At 60.9% G+C, this 19,171-nt stretch overlaps 2 protein-coding genes across 2 annotated transcripts; one reads left to right on the top strand and one right to left on the bottom strand.

Annotated features, from left to right (window-relative positions):
* The first annotated feature begins 4,316 nt into the window (after nt 1-4,316).
* On the top strand, nt 4,317-5,642 carry DLX2 (distal-less homeobox 2). The gene is made up of 3 exons (XM_059820676.1): nt 4,317-4,641; nt 4,870-5,057; nt 5,328-5,642. The coding sequence occupies exons 1-3, from the start codon at nt 4,317-4,319 to the stop codon at nt 5,640-5,642; spliced, it is 828 nt and encodes a 275-aa protein (XP_059676659.1).
* An 8,523-nt stretch (nt 5,643-14,165) lies between these two features.
* On the bottom strand, nt 14,166-15,832 carry DLX1 (distal-less homeobox 1). Its single transcript, XM_059820636.1, has 3 exons — nt 15,520-15,832; nt 14,818-15,017; nt 14,166-14,420 (listed from the first exon to the last, which is right to left on the bottom strand). Exons 1-3 carry the CDS (start codon nt 15,830-15,832, stop codon nt 14,166-14,168), a joined length of 768 nt encoding a protein of 255 aa, XP_059676619.1.
* Nucleotides 15,833-19,171: the final 3,339 nt, after the last annotated feature.

Here is a 19,171-nt window from a genome sequence, read left to right as displayed (position 1 = left end):
GCTTCCGGATGGGTGTTGAAAAGACTCATACAATTTCCTAAAAGCTGATATGCTTAATCCCTCAGAAAAGGAAGATTTAACTCTTACCATTACTCCAGAGTTTAATACCAGATCTCATAGGTACAACGCAAGCATAAACCCTCCTCATGGCTTCCTGTGGCACATGATTTAAACGACCCTTCTATTATGAACACACTAGACAGGACTATACCATACATTGTATCACCATAAATTCACTGGAAAGCATTTCCCACAGCCATGAAAAGAAACCTCTACTTGTTAACGTGCCACTGCAGTAGCGACTACTGTCCAATTACTTTTTTGCAACATTATCAGAAATAACAGGCCCAATTCCCAAGATTCACCACATTCCCACTGAAATAAGTGAAACGGTTCAGGCAGATGTGGATCATAATGGATAAAATAGTATTAATAACCACAGTGGATTAAAAATTAATCTCTTTCTTAACGTTGAGTGTGGTTCTCTTCAAGTCAAACTTGAGATAAAACATCATGGAACAACTTGCTCCATTGATCCCTAGGTTAAATCTATACCATATATAAAGACTGAGGATGCCAGCCTTTAAGTGCTTTCACATTTTTCTCAGATGAAGTCTTTTTTAGGAAGAGAATCATAGAAATAACAGTTAATAAAAAATAAAACAAAACATACCAGGCAGGAGTTACTGTAGCCATTTCTATGAGTCATATACAACTGGCCTCTTAAAAAAAAAAAAATACAAACTGACCAGCTGGAGGGATGATGATTTTCAAGACTGACGGTCCTTTCTTGTGCTCATTCACACTGCGTTTAGTATACTCGATAAACAAAATACGTCCACAGTCCTAGCAGCATGAGGATGCTTCTAAAACAAAAATGTCAACAACAACAAAGCCAGCTCAATTGTTTTGCAGCCTCTGGCAATAAGTGCTGTACATTTACATAAACCTCACAACCAAAACTTTTGGACACTGAACTGCTCTGCAATGAGAAGGCAAACATCTTTTTCCCCCATGTGCAACTGAATGAGTACTGTCCATAAGATATATATTTTGCATCATCCAAACATTCCTTCTTACAGGACATAAATAGTAACACATGATCTATTACACCAAAACCAAGCAAGACTGCTGAGTAGCGATAGCAGGTACACAAAACACTCCTCCTCTCTCTCCTCTGAGTTTTATCTCACGCCCCAGTCTCCCTGGGTCCTGTCTAATTAGCCATCCGGACAACATTCACAATTCCCAGAGCGAAGACAAAAAAAGTAGAACTAAAAGGATTAACTCAACGTGAGAACACGAAAACAGATAAACACGGGCCAGCCTAATGCCATTATTTTTTTAAACTCCTCGCTAATACCAAGGCCGATTCAGAGGAGTGTGTTCCAAAACATTCACGGCAGTCGAGTTGTCTCTTACCTAATACAACGTACAACCATTCCTCCTTCCTTCCTGCTGCCCGAAGTCTTCCCCCTCTGCATCATAACCTGTTCACCTTCACAGCCATGCCCTTATTTATACAAGCTGGTGTTTAAAACAACAGCCTTAATCACAAGCAAAGTTCAAGTAAATGAGAAATAATAAAATCAGATCTACACGATCAGCCATGTGAATATATGCATAAGTAACTCTCCAGTGGTCATTCCTGTGAGCCTGTGCCCCCACACGGGTAAAACAAATTGCAGGAACAAAGCCGTAAGACTCTGGAGCAGCTATCATGTGACAATTCACTTAAATTTGTGGACCCTGCGCTAGCTTATGAGGAACAACTTGCATGAGAAAGACTATTCATATAAGCTGAAGTAAACAAAACAATGCCCTTTACTTTTTGTGTAAGTCACCATGTGCATGCATGGGGCTATACAGCATTAAAACATTTAATTTAAAAAAAAGTTTTGCCACATAGCAAGACAAATTTCCAAGAAAGTCCTTTGCATTATTAAGTCCTCAGAATAATATAAGGTGACATGTCCTTTCTCCTTTGTATTTTTTTTAAAACTACCTCGCATGCTTCAAAACGTGACTAATGAGGAGTAGCGGATTGCCCTGATCTCTGCTGACAATCACCACACGATGGCTGCCTGCCTCTGCTCCCCCCGGCCCCTCAGCGCCTGTTCCAGGCCGCTGGCCCCCATCCAGCAACGGACAGAAATAGTCGTACGAAGGGGTAACTTGGGACAGCAGTAAGGTCAGACGCGGCTTTCATAAACCAGCTTTCTTTTGCATTAAATACTATGTTTGAGAGAGACAGCAGTACGCGAGCCCACTGGTACAGGCGCCGCGCCCTCTCGGCAGCCGCCGCTGCTCTTTCCCGTCCTGTCCCGTCCCCGGGGACCCCGCGGGCCCCACTCGCCCCGGCAGTGCTGGGCGCCAGGTACCGGCGGTGTCACCCCGGGGTCTCGGCACGCCGCTTCTTTCGGAGGCTGTACCCCGGGCTTAAGGACGGCCCGACCGAGCACCTCGCCTCCCGCGGCCCCGCTCCCGGGGCCACCTGCCACCGCCGGCGTCGCGGGGCCCCGCTCACCTTCGCGCGGCGCCCGCCACAGCGCCGCCGCCCCGCCGGGCACAGACGGAGAGGCTCCAGCCGCGCCCCGCTTCAAAGCGACCGCAGCGGGGCCGCGGCCGGGGCGAGGCCGCCCGCGGCGGGGGCGGGACGCCCGGTGGAGCCGCCCGGCACCGGCACCTGCGCCGTGAGGGAACGGCCCCCTCGCCGGGCGGGGGCGAGCGCGAGGACGGGTCCTGAGGGGGCACGCGCCGGGCTCGTGAGACGGGGCAGGCGCGGGGCTCGCGAGGACGCGCTGGGGCCGCCAGCCCCACCCCCCCCCCGGCCCTTGCAAATAACGCCAGGGCGGCCGGTCTCTCTTTTTTTTCCCGTTTTACCCCCTTTTTGTCCCATTTGCAGCCACCCTCGTACCAGTGCCGCCCCCTCCCTGCCCTCTCCGCGGGAGCCCACGCTGAACACCCGTGAGATTCCCGCCCTTCCCCCGCGCACGGACGCGGCCACTCGGCGCGCGGCAGCCCCGGGCGGCGCGGGGACCGTCCGCGTTCTAACATCCCCCTGCGAAAGACGCGCGTTTCCTGGCGAGCGGCTCCGCTGCGCGGCGGGACCGTCGAGCCAGAAAAGTAAAACACAGGAATAACACTCCGCCCTGAAGCCGTTTCCCTGCGCCGCTGGGACACCATTCCGGCTGCCCACGGCCGCCACGGCGGTTGCTGCTGCCCCGTGGCGCTGCCCCCGGCAGAGGGCGGCCGAGGGCAGCGCCGCCGCGCCCGCCCGGTGCCCGCCACCGACGGCCGACGCCGTCCTCGGTGCAGCCGCCCGCCGGCAGGGACGGGGCAGGGGGACGGGCGGCCGCTGCGGGTGCCCGGCACCGCCGGTCCCGCGGCCGTGCCGGGGCCGCAGCAACGCGCCGTTACCGGCTGCCGTGTGGAGGGACGTCCCGTGGGTGCCGTCAGCATCTGCTGTGTAAAATACACGTGCGTGTGTACCAGACGGAGTGTCGCCCCTCCGCGTGTAACGTTGAGGGGGTTTCGCTGGAAAGCGCTCCCACGGAGCCGGGGGGCAGCGCTTCCCCCACGTGGCCGATCGCCCGGGGCCAGGACACCCGGGAGGGACACCCGACCGCGGCGCCCCCAGCTCCGCCCGCCGCTTGCCGTCCTACCGGCGTCCGCCGCCAGCTGCGCCCGTGCGGGGACGCCGCTCACGGGAGGACGGACGCCGCGGACCTTTCCCTGGGGTCGCCGGCCGGGCGGGGGCACACACCGGGCACAGCGCGGCAGCAGTAGCCGGGCCGAGCCGAGCCGCAGCCCCGAGCCGAGCCGGGGGGGGGGGGGGGGGGGGGCGGGTAGGGGCGGACCGCCCCGTCGGACCGCGCCGGCGGCGGAGAGGGACGGCGGCATGAGCAGTACAACGGGGCCGGGGAAGGTTCCGGTACCGGCGCCGGGACGGTCCGCGGCGCCACGCAGGTCGCGACCCTGCGGCCGCTCGTGCCCGCGCCCGGCGCCGCTCCCCTCCCGCGCCCCGCGGACCCGCGGGGATACGGCGCGGCCGGGCGCCCCATTGGCTGTTGCTAGGTGACGTGCGCCGCGCCACGTGACCGGTGTTAAATGCCGTCCCGGCGGCGCGCGGCGCCGCAGAGCCCGTCCCGCTGGCGGCGGCGGGAGCGCGGCTGCCCGCCCCGGCCCGGCCCGGCCCCGCGGCCGCGGAGCGCAGCCCAGCGCGGCGAGCATGGTCGCGCGACCCTGACCGCCTCTCCCCGGTGGGGACGGCCGCGGGGCGGCGGCGCCCGTGCGCCGGCCGGCGGGGGCGCGGGATGACCGGGGTGCTGGAGAGCCTGGTGCCCGACATGCACGCCAGCCAGATCTCCGCCGGCAGCTACCACCAGCACGGCGGCCTGCACAAGCCGCAGGAGTCCCCCACGCTGCCCGTCTCCACGGCCACCGACAGCAGCTACTACACCAACCAGCAGCACGGGGCGGCGGGCGGGCCGCCCTACGGCCCGGTGGGCTCCTACCCCTACGCGGGGGGCGGCACCGCCCCCTACTCCGCCAAGGCCGGCTACGACCTGGGCTACGCGGGCGCCTACGGCTCCTACGGGCCCTACGGCAGCAGGGCCTCTCCGGCCAACAACGACTCCGGTACGTCCGAGCCCCGGGGTGGGCGGCCCGGGGGCGCCGGCGGGAGCCGCGCGTTCCCCCCGCCCAGGCCCAGCGAGGAGGCGGTCGGGGTCGGGACCCGGGGTGGGCCGGGAGGGGGCTCGTCCCCGGCAGGCCGTCCCGACGGGACGGGCGGTGGTGCCGCGCTGCGGGCAGGGCCCGGGGCGGCGGGGGCGCCTCTCCTCACCGGAGCCGCCGTTTCTGCCGCAGCAGAGAAGGAAGACTGCGAGCCGGAGATCAGGATCGTGAACGGGAAGCCGAAGAAAGTGCGGAAGCCCCGGACCATCTACTCCAGCTTCCAGCTGGCGGCTCTGCAGCGGCGCTTCCAGAAAACCCAGTACCTCGCCCTGCCCGAGAGAGCGGAGCTGGCGGCCTCCCTCGGCCTCACCCAGACACAGGTAGGGCTCTGCCGCGGCGCCCCGGGCACGCCCCGCCCGCCGAGGCCGCTCGCCCTCCGCGGGGTCATGTGCGGGCGGGGGGCGGGGGGGCGGCCCGCGGCTCCTCGACGGCCCCGGGGTGGGAGTGCGGGGGGAGAGGCCGCGCAGCCGAGGCAGCGCCGGGACCGCTCGGGGCGGGGAAAGCTGCTCGACCGTGCCCCGCCGCGGGCGGCCCGGGCGACGGGGCGGCCCCGCGGCAGCTGCCGCCGCCTGACGCCCCTCTCCCCCCAGGTGAAGATCTGGTTTCAGAACCGCCGCTCCAAGTTCAAGAAGATGTGGAAGAGCGGCGAGATCCCGGCGGAGCCGCCCCCCCGCCGCAGCAACTCGCCGCCGCCCCCCGCCTCGCCCCCCGCCTGGGACTTCGCTCCGCACCCGCGCACGGCGGGCGGCACCGGCACCGCCAGCCCCAGCCCCGCCGCCGCCTTCCTCGGTAGCTACTCGTGGTACCCGCCGGCACCCGGCGGCCCGGCGCACCTACCGGGGGCCGCCCCCCTCCCGCAGCCGGCGCAGCCCCCGCACCACCACGGCGGCGGCGGCATCTTCTAGGCGCCGCAGAGACTTGAGCCCGCGGGGCCGCGCCCGGCAGCCACGGGGCACCGAGGTGCAGCACTGGTGTTTTGGTGAAGCCTGGCTCCGGCCCTCCCGGCGGAGAGGAACCGCTCCGCTCCCCGTCCCGTCGCGCTGCCGGCGGCGGACCCCGTGTGCCCTCGGCCTCGCGGGGTCCACCCTCCCGCCAACCAAAATAACGGCGCTGCGGACCAAGCAGCCGCCTCCCTTCCCTCCGTCCCTCTTCCTCCTCCCCGGCTTTTTCATCAAACCACCGGTGCGGAACTTTGGTTAACTTTATTTTTTATTTTTTTAACGTTGATAGGTGCCTTTGCGGATGACCTCACTTTGATGTTGGGGATTCAAAAAATAAAATGTTTAAACAAAAAGATTAATAATTTTTATATGTAGATTTAAAACAAGAGCCTCGCGTGTTTAAGTTATCCTTTTTAGCCGTGAACGAAACCGTCCGGCGAGGCGGGCCGGTCCGCAGGCGGCGGTGCTGGCGCGGCTCTGCCCCCCGGAGGGGGGGCTCCCGCCCGCGCGGTGCCTCCGGGCGGGTTTCGTGCCCCGACGGGGCCTCCCCGGGGCGGGCGCCGAGCCGCGGCGGGCCCTCCCCTTCGCTCCCCCCCCGCCGGCAACCCAGCCACTGGTCCTGCCTCTGCGCTGTTTGATGTCTAGAGTCGTGGAAAAAAAAAAAAAGGGTATTTTTGGTTATTTATTATGGAAAACTTAAACACACTTTAATGTTTCTTTTACAATAAGCAGAGATTATTTAAATAAATTATTGTTTCCATGGTGAGCGCGCTGAGTTTCTTTGGGGCTGGGGAGGTTGGGGGTCTCGATCCGGAGCACGGCGCTCGCTGGGGGGGAGAGCTGCGTCCCCTCCACCCCTTCCCCATTGCAACTGTTGCCGCAAGCCGTCAACTCCCCCCTTCTCCCCCCCTCCTCCCGCTTTCCCGTCTACAGTAAAATCTTGCCCCTGCCAGTCTTCTCGGCGAGGCCATGAATCACTCAGCGCTGCCTGCAGCAGCCCAGAGCCACCACCCCCCGCGCCTGCTGGCGCCAGCGACATTTCGCCCGGGACTGGCTGCTGCCGTCTCCCAGCCTCCCAGACGGGCCAGAGGGGTTTGGGGCAGGGCCGTGCCCGAAGGAATTTCTCTTCCCCCCCGTCGTTGGTACCCAGGCCGGTAGCCTGCCTGGGAGCTTTACTTGAGCCGGAGCTGGTGGTTGCCCCCGAGACCCTCTGTGGCCCTTCGAGGGCCGGAGGCACCGGCTGGACCTCTCCGGGATGCGCCCCTGGACCCCTCAGGACGTACCCCTCTGGGATGTAGCCTTCCAAGCTTCACCCCTCATAGCTGAACCCCTCTGGGATGTACCCTGCGAGGGCTGGACCCCTCCAGGATGTAGCCCTCCGTGAGGCTCCGTACCCGCCCCTGCACCCCTCCGAGCTGAACCCCCGTCTAGGCTGCACCCCTCCGGGCTGCTCCCCTCGGGATGTACCCCTCCCGGCTGTGCCCCTCCAAGCTGTAACCCTGAAGGCGTGCACCCTTCCGGGCTGCATCCCTGGAGGTCCTGCCGGCTGGAAGAAGTAAAGGGGGGGGGGGGGGGGGGGGGGGGGCCTCTGCCCCTTGTCGCCCTGAGGGCCCCGCTAGCCTGGGAGGGTGCGGGGGGAGAGGGGCCGGTGCAGGGGATCCCATTGCAGACAAGATGATGAAGAGGCCCAGGCCAGTTCGCCCGGGACAGGGAAGGTACAGCCCGGTCGGGACTCTCCCGACAGGCCTTGGCATGAGGAGCCCGGGCGGGGTTGGGGAAGACGCCGGGGAGGCGGGCCCCACAGGGGATACGGCGGAGTCGGGGGGCCCGGGCGGGCGGATTGCTCCTGAGAGCTTGGGGAAAGCTTGGGGAGGCCGGGGGGGGGAGGCAGAGGGGCGAAGGAGGAGTGAAGAAAAGAGAAGGAGGAGGGGGGATGTTGCAGGACGAGAGAGGCGGCTGCAAACGAGGCGAGAGGAGGGAGCGGGAGAGACAAAGGGGGAAGCAGCAGCTGCCCACCGGCCCCGGCGCTGCCCCGGCGGCGCGGACGGGGAGGAGAGCCCAGAGACGCCTCGGGAAACAGCGGGGCCGCCCCGTCCCGCACCTCTCCCCCGCGTCGTCCCCCCCGTTGGCCGCAGGGAGACCCGGCGGCAGCGGCCTCGGCCGCCTGCTTGGGCCGGGGGGGTAGGAGTTTCCCCGCTGGCGGGCGGCGAAGCGCTGGGGCGGCGGGCACGGAGCGGGGAGGGCGGAGAAGGCAGTGGGGCCGCCTTCAGAGACAGGGGCACGCGTGGCGGGGGCACGAGGGGCGAGCAGCGCCGAGGAGCCCCCACCTCCGCGGTCTGGCCGGGGCTGTGCTCCCGGCAGCGCGCGGTGCCTCCGCGGGCCCCGGTGTAGGGGGGCTGGGGCACCCCTCTGCCAGGTGACAAGTTTTGCTAAACAGCCCGTCCGGGATGCAAGAGGAAACCGTGGGCGCGGGACACGGCCGGGACGGAGACGGCCCCTCCCTCCCCGTCGTTTTTACAGGCGCTTCTCGCTGTTAAATAAAGTTCCCCCTCAAACAGCTGCCCCCCGTCCCCTCCGCGCTGTCCCTCCTCCCCCAGCGACTCCAACCCGGTGCTGCGGTGCGGAGCGTGGCTGGGCCCCGTGGGGCCGGGCAGGATGCCGACAGCGGCGTGGGGTGCCCGGGGCGGGGCCCTGCCCAGCCGGGGGACGCTTATCAGCGGTCCGGGAGCGGAGCACCCCGCCCCGGGACGGGGGAGGCCGCGCACCGCCCCTGTTGCCCTCCGCGCTTTCCTTCTCCTATTTAGTTATTTATTATTTTATTATTTATGTATCAGTATTTATCTGCTGCCTGCTAGCAGCAGCTCTCCCTGGGCTGCCTGCACCTGGTGTGTGCATGGGGGTGTTCGTGCTTCACGCTGCAGCAGCCCCGCAGCTCCCGGAGCCTTTCCAGGCTCCGCATTTCGCCCGCTGCTCGCACGGGCTCGGGATGCGGCTCACACCGTGCTGGGGACGGCGAAGGCGAGCGGGTGCATACGCGCGCTGCGCCTCCGCACGCGCCGTAGATACATACGTACAGATATATGTGTATGCTTGTAATGGGTTTTCTCGTGCTCTTCTCCTGTCCGATAGGACGGGGCAGGCACCGCTGTGAACCATGTGCCCCCGCACCAGGCGGCAGCTACGCGGGGCTCGGCCGCCCGGGGCCGGGAAGAGCCGCGGGGAGCAGGGCAGCCGAGGGGCGAGAGCTGCCCCTGCCCCCCCAGCACTCCGGGAAGGGCTGGGGGGGAGGGGGGGAGCTGGGCCGATTCCACCCCACGTCCCAGCGCCGACGGCCCCCCCGTCGGGCCCGGCCCCGGGGGGGCGGACGGGGTAAGCGACGGCTCCGCGGCCAGCCCGGTCCGGGGCGGGGGGGGGGGGGGGGGGGGGGGCGTCCCGGCAGCCGCCCGGGCGAGGGGCACCCTCTGCCTCCCCGGCCCACGGGCGGGGCCGGCCGGGCTTGTGCCGTGGGTAGGCAATTTACTCATTTGCCCCGGTGAAAAGAAAAAGCACGAGAAATTCAATTAAAGCGGCTCTGGCAAAAGGAGTTATTTGAGGCATGAATGTCTCCCCTAAAGCTGCAGCAATCATGTGGCATTAGACACTTCCGGAATCCTATAGCCAACTTGAAAAATCCCAGACCCCTTTTTTCCCTAATTTTTGCTCTGATCTGTAATTTTATCCACATTTGCACTAGTTTGAGCATTCTGGCTCTCCCATCTGAAAGCCTGCAATTACTATATAATTCTTCGCAATTTCACATGTCCTAATATGGACTGTAATTTTTGCGCAAGACAATTTCCTGCTATTTCAAGCATCAACATTGTCAAAGTTGTATGTACATAATAAATGGGAATATCAATGCATAGTTTTTAGCATAACATCTTGACTCCTCGATAATTATATCCGTTCGGAGCCTACGCAGAATTAGCCTGAATTGCATGGTAACTGCTGCTGCTTTAAAATTTTTAAAAATTACTCATAATTTTCCCAAAGATTACCAAGATCTCGAGTGCACAATGTCATCAGCGTAATGAAGAGTAAACATTTATGCTAATAATCTGCAATTTTTTTCATCAGCTATAAAGACAGAGGCTATATAGCAGAAAATTTCAGTCATATTCTGCAAGAGCAGAGCTGCAAAAAGGCTGCTGCGCTCGGAGGCATGTGCATCTCTGGGGGATCTCAATCCACATTTGCACTCTCAGGATATTATTATTGTGCTCGGCTTTTTTTTTTTTTTTTTTTTTTCCCCTTTCTTTCTCCCTCCCCGGTCCTCTCCCTGTCTCTCACGCTCGCTCGCTCCTGTAACTTTCGTAGCAAAAAGCCGCGTTCGGTCCTTTGGTCTGTTGTAAAGCAAAGACTTGTGCCCAGAGCCTCAGGGACTGAGGCGGAAGGTAAGGGTGGCGACACAGGCTCCTTTCTCGCGGGGGTAGGTGAGTGCACGGGGCGCGACGTGGACGGGTGCCCCGCGCGGGCCGGGGGGGGTGAAGCACCGGCAGCGGCTCCGCCGGCCCCGTCTCCCCGCAGAACCTCCCGCCGGCGGCGCCGGGGCGAGGGAAGGGAGCGAGGCGCCGGGCCGGGCGGCGGGGGTGCGGAGTAGAGCCGCACCGCGCCGCGCCGGGGCATCCCGCGGGCCGAGCCGCGCCCAGCCGCGGAGCGCTGCGCGGGTCGGAGCGGGGGCAGTCGCCGCCGGGGGCTGCCGCGGGGGCCGGGGACTGCCGGCGCCGGGGCGCGCGCGTTTTCGGTGGTGGTTTCGCGGTGTGCGTTTGTCGGTTCCTTGCAAAGGGGAGCGTTACCGCCCGGTTCCCCGCCGGGAGCCGGGAGCCGGGAGCCGGGAGCGGGGAGGCGGGAGGGGAGGGCACCGGCGCGGGGGGGACACGGCACTTTTTCACCGGCGTGAGAGCGGCGGCGGTGGCGGGAGCGGGGCAGGCGGCCGCTGGCGGGGAGAGCGGAGCGGGCGGCGGCGGGGATTTCTCATCCCCCTCTGTCAAACGAAGGGAGCAAATTCCGAATGCAAACGGGCTTGGGCTCTGATATTTGATTTTTCTTCTAGTTCCAGGGGCCGCTCTGTGCTCTGCAATTAGATTGACACATGTACAACATTCCCAGCCATTCAAGGGGGTTCGCAGGGACACTCCAAAGGGATTTTTTTTTTTTTTGTTCCTTTTTCTTTTTGGGTGGAAGATATTAAAGAGGTATCTGTTGTTTGGCAATTTTGCTAAGTCTGTCTTCATTACTTCAACATTGTGCATTTGCTAATTTGGAAGCCCCTTCCTATTGACAGCTCTGCTCCATACACCTGCAAGCAATTTGCAGAGCTCCAATATAGGAGAATTGCAGAGATGGCAGCTCGCACCTATTTTATTTTTTTTTTTCTTCGCTTTTCTCAATGCACAGCAAATTTGGCTTTCAGTGCGTTATCTCTTTTGTTAATGCAAAAAGATTCCCTGGGCGAAAAAATTGCTCATAATTACCAGAGAGATGGGGAAACTGCATTAGAATAAATAAACCTGAAATTACTGTAATTATGTTGTGTTTGATGGGCTCGGCTTGTAATCAAGAAGAGAATACAGTGAAATGATGCTGACCCTCTTGGGTTTGCAGCTGTACGCGCACTTTGGGGTCTTTTTTTGCAGAAAAGAGTCATTTTGATCATCATTAAGCTGTGTGTAACCTATTTCAGAAGTGTTTGAAAATGAGGGGCACTTTTTTTTTTTTTTCCCCCAACAAGGAAAAAATATATCCCAAAATTACATTTTGCCATTTACAGGCTCATCTGTAAGGTTGTGTTTGCGGGGTGACAATTGTTAAAGGTATAATATTCGAAATCAGGACTTAATCATTGTAATGAGGTATTGTTTCAATATAAGCACCTTTGGATTATTCATAGTTTAATTAATATCCTCATTATGAAAATCTTCGAATCAGATATTTGATGAACTACTTGTCAGCAACAAGGCAGAATTAATTAGGCCTGTATTGAGATTAACATTTTCAAATGTACAATTATAATAGACTCCAACTCAAGACCGCCTCGCTGAGAGAAAACTAATAATTTCTCTATTTGAACTGTTAGCAAGACATTATTGAATTAGGAGAAGCTAATATATCTTAAAAGCGCTCCGAGCTGTTTGACCACCCCGTTCCTGTCCGGTCAAAGGCGTTTGGTCTCTGGCTGCAGCCGCCGCGGGATCTGCGCGGGTCCCGGGGCGCTGCCGGGCCGCGGAGCCGCCCCGCTCCCGCTCCCCTCCCGCTCCCGCTCCCGCTCCGCTCGAGGCTTCGGGCTGCTCGGGACCGGGCTCGGGCCGTGGCACCGCGGGAAATACAGACCCGGGAAGTATTTTCCCTGCCGGATCCAGCACCCCCGCGGGGCCGCCCTGGGCGCGCCGCCGCGGGCCGCCGCGCCGCGTGTGCGCGCCTGGGCGCACACTGCGCTACCGCTCATCGGCTGCGCGCCTGCCCCGCGCACGGCGGCGTTTCTCGGGGCGGGTGAGCACGGCCACCCGGGGCTGCGCACCCGCTCCCCGGCGGAACCTGCGCGCAGAGCCGCGCACGGCCAGCCGGCCGAGCCCAGCCGCTCCCCGCTCCCCTCCGCTCTGCAGCGCTTTGCCCTTAATAGCGGCTGCGGGCTGCGCCCGGCGCCGGGCCGCCCCGGCGAGCGGGCACGGCTGAGCCCGGCGCTGGGATAGCCGCGGCGGTGCCGGGACGGCTCCGCCGCCGAGGGCATGAGCGGCCGAGGGAGCCGGCCTGGCTGTCGGGGCGGGGGCCGGGGCTGTCCGGGCCCGCCCGCATCCCCCACCCAGCCCGGGAACAGTTCCCGGGTCCCCCCCGGCCCGGAGCCGTCCCTCCGCGGAGCGTCCCGCGGCCCATCGCGACGTCCGCCGCCGCCTGGCCGGGCCCGGCCGGGCGCACCCGGGGAGCGACCGCCCGGCCCGGCCCCCGCCTCGCCTCCCGGTTACGGCCACCGCCGTCCCGCCGCGGAGCGTGAAGCCCCGCTCCCGGCCGCGCTACGAGACAGGGAGCAGGCGTGTCTCTTGTTCCAAACCATAATTTTACTGTCTCAAAGAAACTTTATAACTTATGTACAAAGATTTGTGTGTTTTTTTTCCTTTCCTTCCCCAGATACAAAGCAATAAGTTAACATTCTCAATATAAAACTAAACTTTGACATATAGAACACTAAACACAGCCGAGCTCAGTTTATCACATCTTCCGAGTTTCACAAGTAAAATGTCAAGATCTCAGTACACAAAGCATCATGTTTTACAGCCACACGAAACAGAACGGAAATAATAATAATTAATAATAATAATAAAAAAGGCTAAATTTGTGCAACATGTTTACAGAACAATAATAATAATTAAGAATAAAATATGTACAGCGAGTAGCTCCTGCACGTCGGTTTGTGCATTTCGACTTCGGGCCGGCTTTCCGCGGGGAAGCCTCGCCGGGGCTGCGCGGCGCTGCGCGGGTCCCCCCCCCGCCGCCGCCGCCGCCGCCCTCGGGGCTCTCGTTCCGTCCTCCGCGCCTTGCTTCACCTCAGCAAAGCGCTCGGCAGCTGCTGCGATTCCACTTCAGAGTACCAAACAATGTGCATTTATTTCCTTTGTTAAATACGCGAGAAATGCAAATCATTCGGACCAAACCTCTCCACACCAGCGAAGTATAAAAGTTATTGTAAAAGTTAAAAATCGCATCCTTCTCTTGTGGTGATTTATTGGGGGAGGGGGGCCGGGGCCGGGGGACCGCGTGTGGTTTTATTTGAAGTAAACTGTGCGTCGGAGCAGTGCGCTCAGCAAGCCGGATTGTCCGTTTGTTTCTAGCACTCTCGTTAGTGGTAATTTAAATCAATAAATAAACCCCCTGTCTTCCCCTTTTAACAACAACCAAAAATATACAGATGGATAGTGAAAGGTACAGAAAATGTCGAGGGAAAGAAGCTCTGGAAATTGTACAGCTTCCTTCCCCCTTGCAATTGAAGAGACCCTCAGATCGGGGTAGTAAATAAATGACCTACATTTCAACAGACACAGACAGACAGACAGGACTGAGGAGAGGGCTTCCCCCCCCCCCCAACATATTTTTCTGATTGTCCCACAAAGCCGCGGCCGGCGCTCGCTCTGCTCCCAGGCTGTTGCGCGGTGCTCGGGGCCGCTCCGTCAGCTGTCAGCGGTGGGAACCGGCCCGCATCGCATCTGTGCTCTCCTGCACCGAGCTACAGTGCAGCGTCCTAACGGCTGGGTGGGCAAGAGACCTCCTGTTTGTTTGCTTGCTTGGGTTTCTTTTGTGGTTTTTTCCTCTCTCTCTTTCCCCATCTTTTTTTTTTTTTCCCTTTCCCCCCCTTTCCTTTTATTTTACTTAATTTTTTTTTCTTTGTTTTTGTTTCGTAGTAATTTGAATTCTTTTCGGGACCGGTAGTGCTTGCGGTAGGGGAAAACGGGTTTATAATCACATCAGCTGCGGCTGCTGCATAGCTTCTTGGTGGGCCGAAGGATACCACGACGTGTAGCTGGGGATGTAGGTGCCCGGGGTCCCCGACGAGGCCTTACCGGAGGCGGAGGTGGTATTCCACACCGGGGGCACCGGTGGCGAGCTGCCCGAGAGAGCCCTGCCGTTGGTCAAGGCGCTGCTCTCCAGGGCGGCCCCTCCTTGCTTCATCAGCTTCTTGAATTTGGAGCGCTTGTTCTGAAACCAAATCTTCACCTGCAAACGGGAACGGGACAGGGCTCAGCATCCCTCGGTACGGTCCAGCGTCCCCCCCCCGCCCCGGGGTCCGACGGACCCCCGCGCCCGGCGGCCCCCCGCCTTCTCCCCCCTTGTCCCCCCCGCGGCTGCTGTGCCCGTTGCCATTTTGTGATGCCAAACCACCCGGTAAGACGCTCCCCCCTCCGACCGCCAGCCGCGGAGGCGCAGCCGGTGCCGCGGAGGCCCCGCGGGGGCCTCCGCGGCACCGGCTGCGCCTTCGCGGCGGGGCGGGCGTAGCACCGGGCCCCGTTGCCCGCGGTTGTGACACGTCTGCACCACGCGTGGGGGTCTCCCACGCCGGCGGCGGGGCTAGCAAGAGGACACGGGAGAGGGGCCGGCTCCTTCGGGGCTGTACCTGGGTCTGAGTGAGTCCCAGAGATGCTGCGAGCTCGGCTCTTTCGGGGAGAGCCAGGTACTGAGTTTGCTGGAACCTCCTGTTCAAAGCCTGCAGCTGCAAACTGGAATAAATAGTCCTGGGTTTGCGGATTTTTTTCCCTTTCCCATTAAAGCGAACTTCCCCTCCTTCTACCACAGTGCTTTTCTCCGATTCTGCCCCTACAAACCACAAACGATGCAGAATAAATAATAATAATAGCAGCAATAGTAATAATAGCAGTAACAGCAATAGCAGCAGCAATAGTAACAATAACAGCAGCAACATCAACAATAACAATAATGAGGAGGAAGAAAAGTGAAGCCCGAGTAACGCTAACAAAGGCTCCAGGCGATTATGGCAGCCCAGGCTTCTTCCCAGAGAAAGTTTGCTATTTTTACAGGCTGCAGTTTAGGTTTAATTACCCTTAATTGCATACATTGTTTATAGCGCTACGCAATAAATAATTACGAAGACTAATACGTGCACATCTGGGTTGATTTCTTTTCCAGCCGGGCATTGTGTGCTCTGTGTACTGCTCCCCTGTGATCCTCAGCCTCTCCTGACTAATATTTTGTAATTTAATTTAATTCCCCCCCCCCAAGATTTTTTTTCTATACAAGCACCCTCCCTCCCTCCTTGCCTTCCCTCCCCCCCCGCCTCCCCAAAGCCGAGTGCACCTACCTGTCTCCTCTAACCGGGTCTGAGTCAGGCTGGAGCTGTTGGGGTAGGACTGCACTGAACTGATGTAGGGGTTGGTCGAGTGGCTGCTGACCGAGTTCACATAGGGGTAGCCCAGCGGTCGGGAGAAGGACGAAGCTGTGCTGTACGAGCTGTCAGGCTGAGAGTGGCCCGCGGAGTGTAAACAGTGCATGGAATAGTGTCCGTGGGACATGGGAGAAGGAGACATTTGCTGGCTGGGCGGCCCAAACTCCATAAAGACAGCCTTCCCTGAGACGGGGCTATTTAGACTCTCTGGCATGGTAGTCATGGTCATTTCTTGTCGCTTGGTCTGTGTGTGTGCTCTCTCTTCAGCTTGCCTTTTTGGGGTCTGTTGTGTTTCTCAGGACAGGAAAGAACCCAATTTAAGCGGAACAGGGGTTTTCACTTTCCATTCATAAGAAAATGGAGTTTGTCTCTTTGAAAAGTCTAAGCATGATGCTGTAGATCTACACAAACTCGCCTAAAAGCTTTGACTCAGCCAAGTCTATGAATATTCATGAGCTGGCGGAGCTGATTGGTCCGCCGTCTTGCATAATCGCTTTGGATTGGTCCAAGGCGCTCGGGGCTCGCCCGGACCCCGGTGAGCGCGGAGAGCCGCACTGGCAGCGCCGCGCGTCCCCGAGCGCCGGCCGCACGCCCCGACGGCACCGGCGGCACCGCTCGGCGGCCTCCGCCCCGCTCCGCCGGCTCCCCGGCACCGCTCCCCGCCGGCCCCGGGCCAGGAGCCGCCTGGGCCCCCCGCTCCCATCGCGGGTCGCCCGCGCCCGCCGCCGGCGGCGGAGGACGCCGAGCCGGAGCATGGCAGGCGGCAGCGCACCTCCCTCCGCCCTTCTCCTCCGCCCCTCGCCGCGCAGGCGGCGCGGAGGGGACGGCAGCCGCGCTCCGCCGGCCCGGGCGGGCTGCGGGGGTGCTGGCCCCCCGCGCGGGCCCCGCTCCGCGCCCCGCTCCGGCAGACGGCGGCGGGACCCGCAGACAAAGAGGGCGGCCCCCGCCTGCCCGGCCGCGCACGCTCCGCGGGCGCGCAGGGGCTCTGCGCTCCGGCCTGCGGGTCCCAGCGCCGCCGCACCTCCGGAACGCGCTGCTCGGTTATTGCCGTTATTGTTCTTACAAGGGAAAAAAACCCAAAATCCAACGAAACAAAAATCGCCCTGAATGGGCCAAACGGCGCGTTTGAGCTTAAAATGAAAACTTCCGCGTGCGCGAGCGGTAAATGAGGTGGGACTTGGGAGATCCTCCCCAGAAAGCCCACGATGAATCCCAAATTACTTTGTTAGATAATTAGAAAGTGTTGATAATTATTTCTTTCATAATTCAGCGGTGTGACTGTAACAGGAAAATGATCTTGTGAAAGTTCACACGTGCAGATGTATTAGTTACTGATTCATTTGATTAAATGCTAGTCTCAAGTGCTCTGATCCACAGCTGAAGGCGGCCCCATTAGCATAACACTGATGTTTAATTTTCATACGCATAATTAGCCATATATTTAACACTAATAGCAACATGCAGCCTTCCAGCATTAAACAGCCTGGGATTTGATCTGGCCTGGGCTGAACTTCCCCGGTTACACCTAGGCTGTCTAGGGTGCGCAGTTATCACGGCACCCCATCTATGTAATCAAGCACATTTTGGCAAAGGGAGAACACCAATAAAAGTGAACATTCAAAACAAATCGCGGCGCCGATGTCGTTTGAGGTATTAGCGCCGACCTGCCTTCCTCCGCCGCCGGCGGCGGGCACTGCCGGCAGCGGGGCTGGGGCACCCCCGGCAGCGCCCGCACCGTGCTCAGGCTCCGCCGGGCAGCGACGGTCCTCGAAGCAACCGGCTCACGACTGTGCAAAGCTGGCAAGACCGAGCTCCTCTGCTCCTGGTCTTTTTTTTTTGTTCATTAGTGGCTCTGTCGGTTTTAATTGCCCATTTCCTAACGCCTCTTTTACTTCCTCCCCCCTCCTTTTCTTTCTTTTTTTGATTTTTTTTTTTGTTTTGTTTTGTTTTGTTTTGCTCGCGATGCGCAAAGTTCATTCTCACAAAATCGCCGCGGCTCGGCGCGGGAAGGGGCGGCGGCGGTGTGTCCCCACACGGCCTCCTCCGGCAGCCGGCTCTGCCCCCCCGGCCATGTAAGTGACCACCCGAGGCGGGTCTGCGCGCTCGTCCGCGGAGGGGACGGGGCGCCCCGGGACCTTCGCCGGCCTCCAGCCCGGCGGCTGCGGTGAGGGGAGGCTGCCCCGTGCTCGCCGGGTCCGCCGCCACCTCCTCCGGTCGGCAGGGCGCAGGCAGTCCCGGGGCGAACCACAGAACCGCCAGCCGTCGGGTCCGCAGCCCGCCCGGAGCTCCCCCTTCGCGTTAGCCAAAACCCCGCGGACCGGACGGCGCGGCTCTGCTCACACCCGTCCTCCGGAGCAGGGCCGCGCCGTCCCTCCGTGCAACGCCCGCCGCGGCAGTGCGGCTTCGGCGGGCGCGGAGGGGCCGCGGCCGCCCCGACCCGTCGGGGGCGATCGCCCCGTCGGGGCTCTCATCGTGCTTGCCCGGCAACACCTCCTGCGTGAAGGGCTTGTGCGAGGCGCTGGCTGCCCCCGCACAGCCGAGACATCTCTTCAGTCTCCTTCATAATTAGGATTACAAACGCGCGCCATCAAAGCCAGCGCCTGGCCGCCACCGCTCCGCAGTGGCCGGTAAAACCCGCAGTCCCGTCCGAGTTCCCGGGGGGACTTCAGAGCGAACAGCGACTAAGAGGAGCTGCCAGCAGACCCCTTACACCGCTCTGCGGGGGGGGTCCCTGCTCCCGGCTGCCCCGTTCCCGCCTCACTCCGCGCCGCGGTAAGCGCGGGACGGGAGGCGGAGGCGGCCCGGCGGAGGTGCAGGGGACGGGCAGAAGCTTAGCACCTGCGGTGCCGTCCAGGGACTCCCGGCGTGGCCAAAACCCCCGGGACGCGCCCCTGGTGTGGCCCCGGGACGCGCGGGACCCCCAGCTGCCCCTCGGAGGGGGTAGCGCGGCCGGGCGGCGGGGTGTTAGGAAACGAAATACATCCCCCCCCGGGCGGTGCGGGGCGTCCCTCGCCTTCCCGCGGCCGCAGCGCGCTGTTTAACCTCTGTGTATTTGTAAACTTGTCGGCTGCATCGTTTGTTTTTACAGGTTTTAAGGCCTTCCAAGCTCCTCTCAGGGAGGACGGAGCTGAGCGGCTGCCCCGCGGTGCTACCCGTGTTCTGGGGGGGTCCTGCTTTTTGAAAAGATGCTGTTGGAAACTATTAGAGCTGACAGCTCGCCGTACTCGAGTGAAAACAAACAGCAGAGTAAAGCTGTAAGAAAGCGGCTTACTTCTGCCCTGAACCACCGAGCGAGCCGGTGCTGAGCAGCCCCAGTCGCCGGCGTGCACAGCCGGGCAGTCCTCGGCACAGGACCGCATCTGCCTACAATCAAGGGCAAGTTACTTGTACCAAAACCGCACCGCTGCTGCTGCGGGTCTGGGGCACTTCGGGATGTCACTTGCTTATCTCCAGGGCTACCCCGCATTTCACAGGACCGGGTCCGCCTCCGGTAGCCTGTAAGTACCAAGGCCAGACCCGCCCGGGCCGACGGGGCGGTCAGCAAGCGGCTAATTGCGGATCAAACCCT

The sequence above is a fragment of the Gavia stellata genome, chromosome 8 (assembly GCF_030936135.1).
Source record: "Gavia stellata isolate bGavSte3 chromosome 8, bGavSte3.hap2, whole genome shotgun sequence".
NCBI classification, from domain to species: domain Eukaryota; kingdom Metazoa; phylum Chordata; class Aves; order Gaviiformes; family Gaviidae; genus Gavia; species Gavia stellata.
Note: the sequence above shows the minus strand (reverse complement) of the source record. Positions and strands in the feature narration are given on the sequence as shown.

Excerpts from the sequence above, each read along its gene's own strand:
- DLX2 (XM_059820676.1), top strand. The coding sequence starts at position 4,317 with ATGACCGGGGTGCTGGAGAGCCTGGTGCCCGACATGCACGCCAGCCAG. Across the intron at positions 4,642-4,869 it reads TCCGGCCAACAACGACTCCG|CAGAGAAGGAAGACTGCGAG; the intron begins GTACGTCCGAGC and ends TTTCTGCCGCAG. Across the intron at positions 5,058-5,327 it reads TCGGCCTCACCCAGACACAG|GTGAAGATCTGGTTTCAGAA; the intron begins GTAGGGCTCTGC and ends CTCTCCCCCCAG.
- DLX1 (XM_059820636.1), bottom strand. The coding sequence starts at position 15,832 with ATGACCATGACTACCATGCCAGAGAGTCTAAATAGCCCCGTCTCAGGG. Across the intron at positions 15,018-15,519 it reads GACCCGGTTAGAGGAGACAG|GGGCAGAATCGGAGAAAAGC; the intron begins GTAGGTGCACTC and ends TGTGGTTTGTAG. Across the intron at positions 14,421-14,817 it reads TGGGACTCACTCAGACCCAG|GTGAAGATTTGGTTTCAGAA; the intron begins GTACAGCCCCGA and ends TCCCGTTTGCAG.